Here is a 16,840-nt window from a genome sequence, read left to right on the forward strand (position 1 = left end):
GATATGCCAACCTGCAGAAAGACAACACTACACAGTACCGCTTGTGACCACTAGAGGGAGCCCAAAAACAGAGTTCACAACATATTTCTAACTAAGTGCCTGTTCTACCCAGCGCTAAATGGTCACTGTCCGATTCCGCTGCCACATGTCAACAGAGCAGCTCTTCCGGCCTGCTGTATCCTCAGGGTGTGACTGCTAACGTCCTGCTGATTGACAGCCGGCTCTTCACAGATAGGGAGGTGACTGTCAATCAGCATGACATTAACAGTCACGCCCCGTCAACAGAACAGAGCAGAAGATTAGCCGCTGCTTTGTTGACATCACTACTCTTCCATCAGAGCTCTGTCCATGACCAGAGATCAACACTGGGCAAAAGAGGCAGGTTGGTAACAACTACATGCATGTTTGTTCTTAGGCATATTCTAAATAATATAGTCCCGGATAACCCCTTCTTGTAATCCACACTGTAGTGACGTCTTACTTGATTGCATTACGGCGTGTAATCTTACAGATACACCCAGCAGAGTTTATTGCTGTGATCAAATCCAGATTATACTGAACATTTATGTGCTTTTTTATGCTTCTTTATATAGTATGTCGTGGTGACAGTCTGTTTGAAAGCTGGCTTAGAAACCACAGCATGGACAAAAGTAAGTGAACCCTAAAAGCAGTAGTTTAATGAGTCAATATAAATTATTAGATCTGGCCAGACACTAGTTAGTGGTTATAACTTAGCTGCCTCATGTGATCCTTTTTTACAATTAATTTCTGTATTGATCTGATGTACATTTCATATAAGTTATTTTTTTAGCAACTAAAGGGCTTATCCACGGGCTGATTCTGCTGACATTGCAATTCAACCTCATTCACTTGTATGTGACAGAGATGCAATACCAGACCCAGGATATAATGACGCTGTTTCCAGAAGAAAGCAGCTATGGTCTCTTATCTGATACAACCATGACTGCAGAGACAAAGAAAACTAAACTAGGCCTCTTCTGCCCCATTCCAAAAATAAAGACACTGGCACCTTGGCATTAGTTGGGTGGAGATCGGTCACAGCTTTTACTTAGAACCGATAGTTAACAAACAGCCATTGTCGTAAACCAACTTGAAAACGTACCAGAAGCAATATACCGACACTGATCCTGGTGTCCAAGTCCACGCTCTCTCCAAACGTTCTCCATTATTGATCGACGCTGTGACCTGGACACCCTAAATGTAACTATTATCAGATCAATAAGAGTATAACATAGCACCTGTAATGTACCCAGGATGGTGGGGGAAGAAGATGGGTCCCACCCAGGAAAGATTTTATATTTAATCTGAATTACCCTTCATCTTGCAGTTCAGTCACCTGGCCGTCTGGGGAAGCATGCTGATGTGGTTGGTGTTTTTTGGTGCTTATTCCACTATTTGGCCTGTAATTCCTATTGCTCCAGACATGCTTGGACAGGTCAGTGACTTTATCTCTTATTTTATGTCATAAGAACTGAACATAACTTACATAGTATTTATTGATTTTCAATAATTGGATGAATAAATTCTATAGATTTCAAAATAGGTAAAGAAATAAAGGTAATTTTCCTACGTTTTGTCTTTTGGCTAATCAACTTTAAAATCACATATTACATAACATTTCCGATGGTAGAATGTGGCATGGTGAGGAGACATATAATCTCTTTCTTTTGATACAAATGGACCGTTACTAATAGATCCACAAAAAAATCTACAAAATGAATCGGCACAAAACTTAGCAAATTTGGGGGTGGATTTGCCTCTGCCAATGTTTCTGCTGCAGATCTGCAATAATCCAAAGCAAGTGGAAAAATCTGCAGCAAAAATTCAGTTAATTAAATTAAGCTCTATATATTTGACATCCACATGTCAGTTTGTGCTACAGATTTGCTTATTTCTGCAGTGAAATCCGGACCATTTGCAGATGTGCTTTGGATTGTCCGCTATGAAAATTACGCATCTCAAATATGTCGTGTAGACGGAAACTATTGCAACCTTCCCTGCAGGTCAAATGTTGTGTGGAAAATTTCAGCAACATGTGGATGAGATGAAATTTACTTGACTTGTGCTGTATTCCACTGCTGAAATTATGTGCTCAAATCCACTGCTAAGATCCGCATCTAGTCCATCCTTTGTGAATTTACCCTTTTTAGAAAATACAAGTAACACCCAAAACATGTGCTCAGTGCCAGTATCTAAAAGCAGAGGTACTATACCCTGAGATACCATTGGATTTCTTAAATAATATGGACATTATCTTATGCTTCTGTAATGTGGATGTGCGCATGAGGTCTTATATCTGGGGTACGTGTGGACCACAGATTATAGGTAAACCCTTGAAAAATCAAAACGCAAAATTCTTATTTTTGATTTGTGAAGAAAATAAACCTGTGCAATTTCCATCACTTCTCCTGCATTTTTCTTTTTTCAGTGGCTGTTTTTATGCTAAGTGACTAGCATTTATACTGGTGATCTATCTATTTGTGCCGTTAAATAAGAAATGATAAATGTAGCAGACACATCCACCAACTAATCATATGCCTGATATCTCTCTCTTACGTGGGCTAAATGGGAACTAATGCCTGATTTGTTGCCATGGATTTAAAAACTTTAATTGTAAACCCCCCCCAAAACAATCTGTCCTCCAAATTGTAGAAGTAAAAGGGTCATAAAGGCATTTCTCAGCCGCTCCTACATAATTATGCTTTATAGCTAGTTCATTAATTTTCTCATTTCTCTGGTAAGATAACATTGCTCCAATGCCTTTTCATGAAGGATTATTAGCGTCATTGTCTGGGGGAGATATTACCCGGCATAGAATGTAATTATGTGAGTGTCTTCATTACCCACTAGGAATTAATTGTCCTGAACTAATACCCAGTATCATTGTGATTGACACTTGTTCCTCGGCAAATAAAACTCACTAGGATCTCAGAGGTAACGTCAGGTATTCAGCTTTCAGCCAGAATGCATGTTAAAAGGGTTCCTCGGATTTTTCATTGATGGCCTACCCTTAAAGAGGGTGTCCTCAACTTTAGCATTGATGATCTATCCTTAGGATAGGTCATCAATGTCTGATCGGTCAGGGTCCGAAACCCGTTATCTCCGCCGATCAGCTGTTATCGGTTTTGGCGGCGGAGCTGCTCCGTCTTCTGATAGTGGCCGAGGCAGGGTACTGCACATCTTCCTCCTATAGGAGGTGGATGCGCAGTACCCTGCGGTGGCTACTTTGAGAAGACAGAGCAGCTCAGCTAGTGAGTATCTCCGGGCGGAGGCCGCCGACACCAATAGCAGCTGATTTGCCATGGTACAGGGTGTTGGACGCGGAGTGATCAAACATTGATGACCTATTCTAAGGATAGGTCACCAATGCTAAAGTAGTGGACAACCTCTTTAAAGGGAACCTGTCACCCCCAAAATCGATGATGAGCTAAGCCCACTGTCATCAGGGGCTTATCTACAGCATTCTGTAATGCTGGAGATAAGCCCCTGATGTATCCTAAAACATAAGAAAAAGAGGTTATATTATACTCACCCAGAGGCGGTCCCGGTCCGATGGGTGTCGCGGTCCGATCCGGCGCCTCCCATCTTCATCAGATGACGTCCTCTTCTGGTCTTCACGCTGCGGCTGTGGCGCAGGCGTACTTTGTCTGCCCTGTTGAGGGCAGAGCAAAGTACTGCAGTGCGCAGGGCCTCTCTGACCTTTCCGGCGCCTGAGCACTGCAGTACTTTGCTCTGCCCTCAGCAGGGCAGACAAAATACGCCTGCGCCGGAGCTGCGGCGTGAAGACCAGGAGAGGACGTCATGGAATGAAGATAGGAGGTGCCGGAACGGACCTGCGACGCCCATCGTACCGGGACCGCCCCTGGGTGAGTATAATCTAATGTCTTTTTCTCCTATTTCAGGTAACATCAGGGGCTTATCTACAGCATTACAGAATGCTGTAGATAAGCCCCTGATGACGATGGGCTTACCTCACCATTGATTTTGGGGGTGACAGGTTCCCTTTAAGGTGATCATACTTAATATATGATCCAAATTTCGAAAGGACAGAGTGACTATCAAATGTGTATTGCAGTATCCCAATTGTCCCCCTATGTCAGATATTAGGACAAGGAAAGATTCGCCATGTTGGATTTCGACATGCTCAATTCTTTGTCTTAATTAGGTTTAGTTGCTCCCAGAGGCGCCTGGCAGTAGTTTATTGTACTTTATTCTACACATGTACGCTCCGTCGATCCCAGCATGCATGAGTATGGGGAGCGGGAAGAATTGCTGTCAGTTGAAAGCTATCTACATTTGTATGGTCAACTTTAGAACAGTCTAAAAGAGGGAAGCAAGGATTGGGCACGCTAGCTATAAAGTGCTCCATCTTTAATTTTCCAGGGAGATAAGTCACTGCCAGGTGTCTGACAGCAGCTTTTTTCCCTCTCCCTCTTGGGAACACATGGATGCTTGATACTAACCAGGGTACATACAGTATGAGTGGAGGAAGTCGGGAGAAATAGATGTGAGCCCAATGCTCATTTGTCCAGCCGCTATCTTGAATGTGTGGGCACTCCAGGCCAGGCTTCAGGTGTTTAAAAGGTAAGGGTCAGACCCCTTTTAACCCTACAGATCAGAAAAATGAAAGTAGTGGCACATCAGCTCATCTACATCAGTGACCATCCCTGGTGCTGCCATTCACTTGTACAGGAGAGACACTATTAACAGTGAAGCTGCCTTGCCTCCTTCATTTTGCAGATACAAGGTGGTATCTCCACAGGTGAAGCATTAGGTCGTCAATGTTAAAATATATAACAGAGCTAAATTTATGAACTCCTGGGTACCCTAGTAAATTAAGACAATGTCTAGTCAATCACAGACAAGTCGTAATATTGTGCCAAGTGACGAATCTTAGTCTAGAGGAAACATAACTTTATATAGCACCAAGAAAAGAGACTCAATCCCCAGGGAGGTAGCTGGAGCCTGGGAAAGTAAGTAGAAACTTGGCAAGTATCAAGAACACTACATCAATGTCTATCACAGTCCAAGGTAAAACAAAATGGACACATTAGAATTGGCTTCAGGCCCAACTGGGGATGAGCTCGGTGTGATACAATCAGGCTACTGGTAGAGGGCAGAATTTAGAATGTGGATTTTGATTAAATTTAGGCACAAAGAGAAGTGGCGATTTTTCGCCTAGATCAGATCACTGCTTTCATGTTCAGTAGAATCTGTACAGGGACTTACCTGATTTTATTTGCAAGCATTTTTTATAACCTTACCAGTAGACTTTGCTCAACCATCTGAGCCTGCTCCGTCTTCAAAAGTTATACTTTTTCTTTCAGTCGAGCACTTCCCTCAGACTTGCTTTTGGATGTCTGATGCTGTGTGGAGGGTGTAAAAAGATCAACATTTGACAGATATTCCTTGTATCTCTAGGATATTCGAAAACACAATGTAAAAAGGATTAATTTTTATTTGACTAAAGGCAAGGTAAATGTAAGCCGTGAGTAGAGATGAGCGTATCTTTTAAAATTCAAATTCAGCATCTTCATCAAATTTTTCTCAAAAAAATCAAGTCACCGTTAATAGTAAATAAGTCAAAGCCTCAAATCGTCCTAAAAAGATGCATGTAACACTCTGAGATCTCCTAGGACTGTATCCTTCCTCCTTGAATTTCTATAACACAAACAAAGTCTTAGCAATGTCAAAATTACCTCAACATAGAAATGTATGGGAACCAACAACATATTTAATAATACAGCACAAGGAAAGGCTTTTCATGCCTTTTAAAATTGCTAGAAATGGTCCAAAAATTATCCCTCTTAATCTTTTATGCTCAGGCAGAATGTTCTGTTGTTGTCTTAGTCTACCATAGTGTCCAGGCCACAGCAAACAGAGTAAGACATTGCTTGCATGGTTGCTCATCCTTTCCAATATAGTGATGAGAAAAGGACTTCAACAGCCTTTTATGTTCCCAGTCCCGGGCAGGTTTCTATAGGGGGACTTCACACCAGTCAAAACACAAGGAACCCTAATTTTTACAAAAAATTGCAGTCACGGAAGTCCAAGCATTTTTGCTAAAATACATTTTTGCCTTTTGTGCCCAGTCTTGCACAGGGACATAATCACACTAATTGATGCCAAAAATGACGATGAAGCAAAGGCGTCTTTCTTCAAGAAATTATAGTGACTAGGTATCTTCCATAGAGACTGAGCTCACGTAGTCATTTTGCAATCCAGTTGGCATGGCATGACTGGAAATACATTTCTTGGACATTCATATGGCTACCTGACAACACAATGAAGGTAGAGGAGGTAGAGTACATAAAGTAGTAGATGAGGATGATGATGGTGATGATGACAACGACCAAGTATAACTTGAACATGCAGTCTAGCTACAAGAAAGATGATCGAAAGGAGAAGGAGTACAGTTTGAGTCTTGCTCACCTTGCTGGTCAATTTGCTTTTCCGATTAGAGCATGTGATGCCGCTTCATCATGTGATAACAGAGACCTTCCTAGTCGATTTGTTCCAGGATGTACAGGACTTAATTTTCTACTGTAGACTCTGCACTCTGCAATAGACTGCTTCTCCAGCAACATGGAAAATAATTCTCACACCACACATAGGACTTAAGTTCCAACTAATAGAACTTTCAGGCGCTGTTGAGCCTCTTCCACCAACAGCAATAGCAGCCTCACTTACTTCGGAACTCATCAATAAAGAAGCAGATTTGCCTCCAGAAAACATTTTGGCTGGATGTCAGGATAATCATCCTCCGATTACATCTCCTTACACTCCAATCTGGTTCCCTGGTCCTGTTCAATACACAATCATCTTCAACAGTTGCCTTAGTGTGGGAAATGTCCTTAGGTCTTCGACCTTCCTCCCCAACATTCCAGCCTTCTTACCTGTATATTTGCACTGACTGAGCATGCCACTACAATCATGGCCGACAAAGTCACCAACACAATTAGCCATTTGAATCATGCCCCGCATTTCCTCCAGCTTCATGTCCTCGAGTGCAAAGGCTGCCTGTTAATCTCATTCATTACATCATCAGCAAAAAGTTGTTGCTGTTAAATAGTTTCATTAGTACCCGGAGTGCTTGGGCTTAGGGAACTAAGGGGCACAACCAATGGAGGTGTCATTGACGGAATTCAAAGTCCGCAATATAAAAACTAACTGTTATGGCAGTGGAAGAGGTGGACTGTGCAAAAAAAAACCTCAAACTGACTGTGTTGCTGCCAGAGGTAACATCATTCTACTGTGACTGAGATGCTTGATGTGTCATATTTTCCATAATGCCTCTGACTTCTTCCTCACTAATACACCTGCCAAAGGCTTTGTAGACTCTCCTCACTCATCATTGAAAACACATGAGAACTCGACAGGGCTGAGTGCTCATGAGTAGACAGAGATAACTGCCTGACAAACAAATGTTTAACAGACAACTATGTATGAACATCTAAAGTCTATAATTCTAGGTGCTGCTATGTACAGTGCCTGCAGGAGGAAAATATAGATTTGCGGGAACGATATTCCGTCCTGGATCCATGCATGTGGCTATGCTGCCTTCATGAGCTGTCATATATTGATACTTACTGTATGCTGCATTGGAAGCAAATTTACGGTAGCTCCATTATGATTTTTAAAGCTGGTGTCATATTCATTCCGGAGTCTTAATTTCTAGCACACCCCACCCAAGGTACTCTACATCCAAATATGTACATATTGTACATCATTCTTCGAAATAGAAAGCTCTCGTCTAGAGGGCATGTAAGGTTAAAATCCAGCACTAAACAATCAGTGAAATAAAAATATGGATCTAAGCATTTTAAAAGCAGGAATTGTTGTGATGTGAAAGCATATTTGTGGTTTTTGGGTCTTCAAAGCAGCTGCTATCCGTACATTTGTAGCACAAGGTTCCAGACAGCTCCTAAGACGCACGGCACTCACTTTTCATTGGTCATTAGTGGTACCGTATATATTTTATTTTAATTCCCACAGTAACTTTATACATTTGGCAGTAAAACAAGAAGAATATGACAAAGCCAAAAGAAATGCAAGCACTAAAATCCATAAAAGCGATTAGATCTTATCTCCTTACTGTACTGTAGGATATAGCATATAATTATGCTTGGGTTTTACAACATAAGCGATAATGACACTGGAAGATCTTATCACTGGAGCCTTCCTTATAATTTACAAAATCTTCAGCTCTTTTAGGAAATGCCACAGTATTAAGATAAAGATTTGTTTTCTATTTCATTTTTTTTTTGCAAAATATTTTTGCTTTTTATTGTGGGACTGATGGATCTTTCATGTGGTCAAGAATTGGAAGCAATATCGGATTGTGTTATACCTAGCTTCAATAGTGTCAGACTGGGTAAGGACTCGCTCTACTGACACTGGAAATGGTAACACCCAATTGTTAATTTTATCCTAAATTTCCAGGAGGAATAATGTAAATTTGGAATAATGGAGGAATAGCAAAGGCAAAATTCTAGGAATAGATGCGGCAGAATTGATATTGTATGTTGAATACAGATAGAGCAAACCCACCAAAAAAACGAAAGTTATCCTCTATTTATACGATAGGGGATAAATTGGTGATCGTCGTGGGCCTGACCAGTGGGACTCCCAGCAATCCAAAAATGCTCGGATCTGGGCTCTGGGGTCCCCTGTTTAAATCGAGCAATGTTCCTGTATGCGCCACCTTTGAAATAATTGTAAACGTGTTTGCTGGAGATAATGAAAGGATCATGCCTGATCCTTCCTTTCCCTTATATTATCTAGGGGAGCTGGGAGGCCCCCTTACATATTAGTTGTCTGGTTTGGCCTACATTTAATCTAATATGTCCCCTTACTGTCCTGTTTTTAATTGCATTGTCCCATTATTAATTATTTATTATGCTTTGTTTATATAGCGCTATCTTATTCCGCAGTGCTTCACATACATTATCATCACTATCAGTATGTCTTTGGAGTGTGAGAGTAAACCGGAGAACCCGGAGGAAACCCAGCAAACACTGGGGGAACATACAATCTCCTTGCAGATGTTGTCCTTGGTGGGATTTGAACCCAGGATCCCAGCGCTGCAAGGATGCATCCCATGAAACATGTCACAAAGTGGACAGGGTTTATGCAAATTTGCCCAAAAGTGGGTATTTCTGGAACGTTTGTGGGCGTTACCTGGCAGGGCCCAGCATTGCAAAAGATGGAAATGTTAGAGCGTAAGCTAATGTGTATGCTCAGTCTAAGTCTATACAGCAAAGCTGAGAAGTGGGCTGCACGAGACTGGAAATGTCACCCTGTATTTCTTCTCCAATGGTCAGAGTCAAAACTGCAGTATTTATATATATATATGTGTGTGATATATATATACTGTATATATATATATATATACTGTATATATATATATACAGTTATGTCTGAAAGTGTTGGCACTAGTGATGAGCGAGTGTGCTCGTTACTAGAGTTTTTCCGAGTATGCTCGGATGGTCTCCGAGTATTTCAGCATGCTCGGAGATTTAGTTTGTGTTGACGCAGCTGCATGATTTGCAACTGCTAGACAGCTTGAATACATGTGGAGATTGCCTGTTTGTTATACACATGTTTATTTCCTTTGTGTGTATTGGAACAACACAAACAATAAAGAAAAAAAGGCAAATTGGACATCATTTCTCAAAAAAAAAACAAAATGGTCTGGACAAAATTATTGGCACCATCAACTTAATATTTTGTTGCACTGGTTTTGGAATAAATAACTACAATCAATCTCTTCCTATAATGATGAACAAGCTTCTTACTCCTCTCAACTGGAATTTTGGACCACTCTTCTTTTGCAAACTACTCCACGTCTCTCATATTTGATGGCGCCTTCTCCCAACAGCAATTGTAAGATCTCTCCACAAGTGGGATTTACCGTAGATCCGGACCCATTGCTGGCCACTTCAGATTTCTCCAGCGCTTTGTTTTCATCCATTTCTGGCTGCTTCTTGAAGTATGTTTGGTGTCATTGTCCTCCTGGAAGACCCATAACCTAGGACAGAAACCCAGCTTTCTGACACTGGGCACACGCAGACGCACAATGCAAGGAATGAGTCTCCCCTTTCTATCTGGCTTCAGGTGTACTTTCTTATTGCCCACATCTGTTACTTGCCAAGTGTGAAACAAAGTTGTTTACCCACAATTTTGTAAAGGTGCTAACAATCTTGTCCAGACCATTTTGGGGGGTTTCTGTGAAAATTTGTGGGGGTTTTTTTGTGTGTGTGTTATTCCAATAGACGCAAAGGAAATTATTATTATTATTATTTATTATTATAGCGCCATTTATTCCATGGCGCTTTACATGTGAGGAGGGGTATACATAATAAAAATAAGTACAATAATCTTGAACAATACAAGTCACAACTGGTACAGGAGGAGAGAGGACCCTGCCCGTGAGGGCTCACAATTTACAAGGGATGGGTGAGCAAATAAACATATGTATAACAATACATGTGTAATTTGCAATAATATAGATAGATAATGAAATTTAAGGAGGTTTGCGCAGTGTCAGTGTGTATACTGCACAATGACAAGATCCTACTGACAATCTGTCTGAATTGACAACAGATGCATGCTCAGTGGAGGGGAGTCTACTACGCCCCCTGAAATGGATGTCACTGATGACTCTTCGTTTTAGGGAGGGTGCAGAAGCCTCTTCCCCGAATAACGTTTTCTTGGAGTATCCCGGTTATGTACGAGAGATTCTCTAGCAAAATATCATCAAACAGGAAGTTGGGGGAAAAAAATAAAACAATTCGGTAGGGAATTTTTAGTTAAAGTATATTAGAAAAGAAATTAGATAATTACATTAAAGGGCTTGTGTGGTGTAAACGAATAAGTCTGCAGTCAATTTGTGCGACTGCAGTCTTTTGAATCCCCCCCAGTGCAATCCCCCCAGTGCATGCACTGAGCATTGCTATGATTCTCCGGTTTCTGGGCCTGAAATGGCAGCGATGTATGTGATATGCATACTCTCAGGTAGGAACTGTCTAATGGGCGCAGCCTTGCTCCATACAAGTGTACAAAGCGAGGCTGTGCCTACTAGACAGCCGTGCCCACTATACGATCGTGCTCACTAGACATCCGTGCCCACTGGACAATTGTGCCCACTAAACGATCGTGCTCACTAGACATCCGTGCCCATTGGACAATTGTGCCCACTATACGATCGTGCTCACTAGACATCCGCGCCCATTGGACAATTGTGCCCACTAGACGATTGTGCTCACTAGACATCTGTGCCCACTGGACAATTGTGCCCACTAGACGATCGATTGTGCTCACTAGACAGCTGTGCCCACTGGACGATTGTGCTCACTAGACGGGCGCGCCCACTAGATGGTCGTCACTAGATGGCCGTGCCCTCGCTCCATACATTTATATGGTGCAAATCCATGCCCACTAGACAGCTTCTGCCCGAGCATTTGCATATCATATACATCACTGTTGTTTCTGGCTCAGAAACCGGCGACTCCAGTGCGTGCCCTGGGGGGATTCAAAAGTCTGCAGTCATACAAAGTCACTGCAAACTTTTCATTTTAGAGCGGACAACCCCTTTAAAAAGACAGAGATTAAGGATTAAATCAATTTTAGTTTCAGACTAAATCACTCAATGAGCTTGTTCTGATGGGAAAGTTTCTAACTCTTTTATCTGTCTTTTTCTGAGCTCTCAGCTTATTTATTTATGGCAAAAGATCACATCAATGGTGAATATAGAGGAAAACAAAGAGCTTATAAAAGCCAAACAGTGTAATATCTTTGAGGAAATCCAATTGCAAAAATGATTTTAAGCTCCAATTACACTAATTTAATTTATTACAAAACATATATATATATATATATATATATATATATATATATATATATATATATACATATATATATATTTATATATATATATACATATATATATATATATATAAATATATATATATAAAAATATATATTATCCAAACAGTAGACAAGCTCTTTAGATTTTAGATTACATGTTATTTTCTGACAATATATTCACACTAAAGATAAGTAAAAAAATGTGCAATTACTACACAAGTCAGTATACTCCAATGCCTATGTAGGCTGCTTTCCTTGTACGACGTGCTAATACACCGGCTGAGAAATCAACTGAAAAACATTAGTAACTATCTGTTGACGCCTACATTATGCAGAGCCGGTTTTATAGGAAGCGGGGTTACTGTGCACGCCTTGTATAGGATTATTTAGCTAATTATTCCAGGAAGTGGTCATTTCCAGGTTACTGATTCAAGGGGGAAAAAACAAACAACGTGGGCAGCAAATTCCAGACCAAAAGCCTTACTCTCTCAACAGGCCTATTCTTCAGCATAGCTGAGCTTTTCTTATGATGGATACTACAACGATACTGCATTCTGTGCGCGGCTGGGGGAATAGCAGCACAGTTGTAGGGAGCAGACCTGTTCATGTGTCCGGTGGCTTGAATCGTCGCCTTTGTTACAAGGGGCCCCAATACACCACAACGCAATCACGAGCAGGATACTTTGGAAGAGGATACTTTTTTTTTCTCTTCCTCCATTCATTTGCATCAGAAAAAAATGTGCAAATCACGTGTGTTATTGAGATAAGGTTACAGGGCAGCACTCATCTAATAAGAAATATATGACAGCTGAGATCGGCCATTGCCCTATTGGACTGATCGTTTACAAAGGTCTCTGTTCACTTCACGTTTACCTCAGTTATTGTTATTTTATTGAGTTCTGTTTTCAGGACACACAGTGAGAGCAGCTTATTGCTAGAAACACTAAAATCACATTATCATGGGCGAAACGTGGAGTTCCTGAGTCCCAAAACAAATTCTGCTATGGGGCCACCTCTTTAAACTGAACCTGTCACCAGGTTTGGCCGATACGAGTCACGGCCACCGCCATTCAGGGCTTATATACAACATTCTATAATCCCGACCTGGAAGAGAAGAAAAATAACTTTTATTGTACTCACCTGGGGGCGGTCCGGTCCGATGGGTGTTGCTCTTCTTGGTCCTGGGCCTCCCGTCTTCTTGCGATGCTGTCCTCCTATTTGCTTCATGTGGATGACACATCCCTGCATCATCCACACAGGTCGGCATCACGCTCCTGCTCAGGCATACTTATCTGTCCTGTTGAGGACAGAGCACAGTCCTGCAGTGCGCAGGCGCTGGGCCTCTCTGACCTTTCCTGGGGCCTACGCACTCCAATACTTTGCTATGCCCTCAACAGGGCAGATAACTATGCCTTCTCAAACAGTTCTCTTCTCCTTTTTCTGGTCTCCATGCTTAGTGTGGCACACACAGACACACAATGCAAAGATTGAGTGAACGTCTCCCCTTTTTATCTGGTTTCAGGTGTGATTTTCATATTGCCCACACCTGTTACTTGCTACAGGTGGGATTGAACGAGAATCACATGCTTGAAACAAATTTGTTTACCCACAGTTTTTAAAACTGGTATCAACAATTTTGTCAAGATTGAAAGGGTTGGGGTAACAAGTGACTTAAGTGAAGTAGAAAGCTGAGTTCAAGGACATAAATGTCACGACCCAGCTGTCGGGTGACCCAGGGTTCTTTCCCTGTCCCTACCACTAGGGGACACCCTAGTACTCCCTATTCCCCCTGGATACTTCTGAAGGTGAAGATGCCAGGGCTACCACCCTTGCCTTATCTCTTGAATCAGTCCTCCGTCTGTTCTCTTCCCCCACCCAGCGAAGAGGGGCGCTAATGTACCGCAGTAGACCAACCTGATGAACAAGGCAACACAAACAAGGGTAAACTAAAAACACCAAGCATGCAAATATTCACTCACATATAACAGAGGAATGCATCGGGGAGTGGAGGACGGGGGAATAACCAATGTAAGAGGAGAGAAGGGAATTATCACACTCACAAACCACGCAACAGTCACAGATAACTCCTCCAAAACTCCTCATGTAAACACCTCTCCTCCAAACCATGCAGCAAAAGCTAGCTCTGACATGGGTTTGAATCAGGACCCAGATTATAAAGGGGAAGGGAGTGGCTAACCGAGCTCAACTGAGAGCTTAGATTCCCATAGTTTCCAACATGTCTATTAACCGCTGTACTGCCAAAAGAAATGAACACCATTTAAAAAAGAGAAGTGCTTCTTTTCAGTGCAAGAGTAGGAGCAATCAGACGCTGCGGTCTTCTGGCTCTTCTCTGTTCGGTAACCCCGTGATAATAGGCTAGTGTGGGGAGAGGGGAAGATGTGGTAAATTGCTTCACTGAACTGTTTTGTAAAAATGGTTTTCCCACTGGATATTCAGCTAATTGTTACAGGCTTTGAGGCAGTATGCAACAACGTCTAGTTGTATTTATGCCTATTGTATTTGATTATTACTACTTTATAACCATTTAAAGGTTTTTTTCTTGGATGCACATAAATTTCAGCTGTCACTCTATGTAACTATGATGAATCTTGCAATATGCACACTGTCAGGATAACCCTTTATTGCCAGTTAGAACAGTCACATGAATGCAAGTACCTGTATGTGATTGACATAGTTGTTGACTAGCTTCTCATCCACTTCTGTCACTCTGTGGAATAAACTAAATGGGAACAAAGACAAATAGATAAACACACACGTACCACAGTAAACCACAGAACACTTCTACAATAATTCTACTCAAACCACTTAGCTTCAGAACACAGCATAGGAAGACTAATCCTTCACCAGCAGGGACAAGAAGGTTTGACCAGTTTATGTAGGAAGAGGTAATGACCAGATCAGAAGCAGCTGAAATGGAGCTGCATGTTTCTGACCAGCATAGAAAGGGTTGTTAACCTGTTCAGGGATTTCTATAAATCACATATACATTGCTGGTATTCTATGACTTGCTTTTTGACACAGCAAAAATGTGCAACAACAAAAAATGCACCAAAAACTCATAGTGTGAACGTAGCCTTGATGTCAAGGACAATTTTTACCTTCAAGACAATTTTCTTGGCCTTCACTACCCAAACCCTAGACCCTAAAATTCAAGCATCATATTTGAGAGCCTGTTCTGACCCATCACTTCTACCTCTTTGTTCCTGGCCCTGCTGACCTCCATTATTACAGTATGTAAGGTGGAACGCCAAAGAGGAGCAGAGGGGGAAAATATCGGTCATCATCAATTGGATTAATCCAATAGATAATGGCTAGTTTTGGGGTTTTTTTAAAGGAAAAGGATGCATTATTGATTCAAATCAACACTTCTTTTTCAATTCAAATAGTTCCTTAAAGGGAACCTGTCTTCTTAATTTGGCGGGACCAGTTTTGGGTCATATGGGCGGGGTTTTCGGGTGTTTGATTCACCCTTTCCTTACCCGCTGGCTGCATGCTGGCCGCAATATTGGATTGAAGTTCATTCTCAATATTGCCTTGCGCAGGCATGTACTCCGGAGGACAGAGAGTGAACTTCAATCCAATATTGCGGCCAGCATGCAGCCAGCGAGTAAGGAAAGGGTGAATCAAACACCCGAAAACCCCGCCCCTATGACCCAAAACTGGTCCCGCCAAATTCAGGTGACAGGTTCCCTTTAACAAATAAGAACAGTAACAACTAATTTTGTAGAATTTGCACCTAGACCCACTGTACCTAGGCGAAGCTTATTTATGAAGTGATTCTCTCGGGTTACAAAAAGTGTTAGCTCCAGGCACCGAGGTGCAATACCAAACACAACCCTTGTAAAACAGTGGCGCTGTTTTCAAACTGATGTTTTTTTCTTCTTCTAATTCTAGATTTTTTTATCCTTTCTGTTTTTACATAGTCTACAATCATATCAGTTCTTGGCCTAAAGGAGCTTGCAATCTAATTTCGATGCAACATAAACACGCACGATCAAGTGCAGGGAAAAAAAACCTTGATCTTTAATGAGCCAATTTGCGCGTGTTTCATTAGTATATTATCTGACTTGTTTTTACGTGTTTCGCGTCACTTACAAATTCTGCTTATGTTACAATTCTCACGGTCTTCATAGGACCCTTCTGTGTGTCTAAAATCACAAAGGGTCCTGTGTGTTTCTAATGCGAGAGCAGGCAATCAGGGAAGCTGGACATGGTTTCCTTCACTTGAGCTCACACTCTCACAAGGTTTGATACCGGTTTGAGTCCTTCATCGACAGTTTACTAAAAGCGCGGGCTTGTTGATATTCTTCCCTTCATTTTTGTTGTTGCAGGAAGTCCTCGGTTTAAAATGTTTTCCTACTTACAGTAATTACTGACAGTCTCCTTATTAGTGTTTTTCTTTGTACTAGCTACTTAGGGCAGTTCTAAATAATTTTGTTTCTAAGGAGAAGCTTTGGCTGGTTCTCATTTAAGCGATCCACCAGCTGTTTAGGCTACGTGCCCACCATGAGCTTTTGCTGCATTTTTGACCCTGTGTATTATCACTGTGTCAAAAACTCAGCATCTTTCCAGCAAAGTGGATGACATTTATAGAAATCTCATGCCCGCTGTGCTTTTTTTCCCCAGTGTAAATTGACCTGCGGTGCGCGTTTCAAATCCGTCAATCAGTTGATCGGCAGGGAGTCAGACCCAAACTGATCTATCTTAATTAAATTTATATATTTATTTTACTCATATTGGCCCCAAAATACAAAGAAAATGATACTCAGCTACCAGATCTCCTCTCCTCTTCTTTGGTTCTGCTGGAGGGCCAGTAGGTACCGTAAGTACTGTATGTCGTTATTTATTGATTTTGAACCACCATAGACCCATTTTTGGGATACAGTGCCTACAAGTAGTGTTCAACCCCCTGCAGATTTAGCAGGTTTAC

At 41.5% G+C, this 16,840-nt stretch overlaps 1 protein-coding gene across 3 annotated transcripts in view; it reads left to right on the plus strand.

The window, feature by feature from the left end:
• The window catches only part of ATP8A2 (ATPase phospholipid transporting 8A2), a 1,034,865-nt gene that overhangs the window by 799,626 nt on the left and 218,399 nt on the right, over positions 1-16,840 (plus strand). For all 3 annotated transcript variants that reach the window (XR_013224076.1, XM_077298312.1, XM_077298313.1), the window contains 2 exons: positions 594-650; positions 1,349-1,456. Coding sequence is in view for 2 of the 3 variants with exons in the window: in XM_077298312.1 (XP_077154427.1) it covers positions 594-650; positions 1,349-1,456 (165 nt within the window). In the remaining variant the exon portion in view is untranslated. The remainder of the gene's footprint in view (positions 1-593; positions 651-1,348; positions 1,457-16,840) is intronic.

The sequence above is a fragment of the Ranitomeya variabilis genome, chromosome 3, assembly GCF_051348905.1.
Source record: "Ranitomeya variabilis isolate aRanVar5 chromosome 3, aRanVar5.hap1, whole genome shotgun sequence".
NCBI lineage: Eukaryota > Metazoa > Chordata > Amphibia > Anura > Dendrobatidae > Ranitomeya > Ranitomeya variabilis.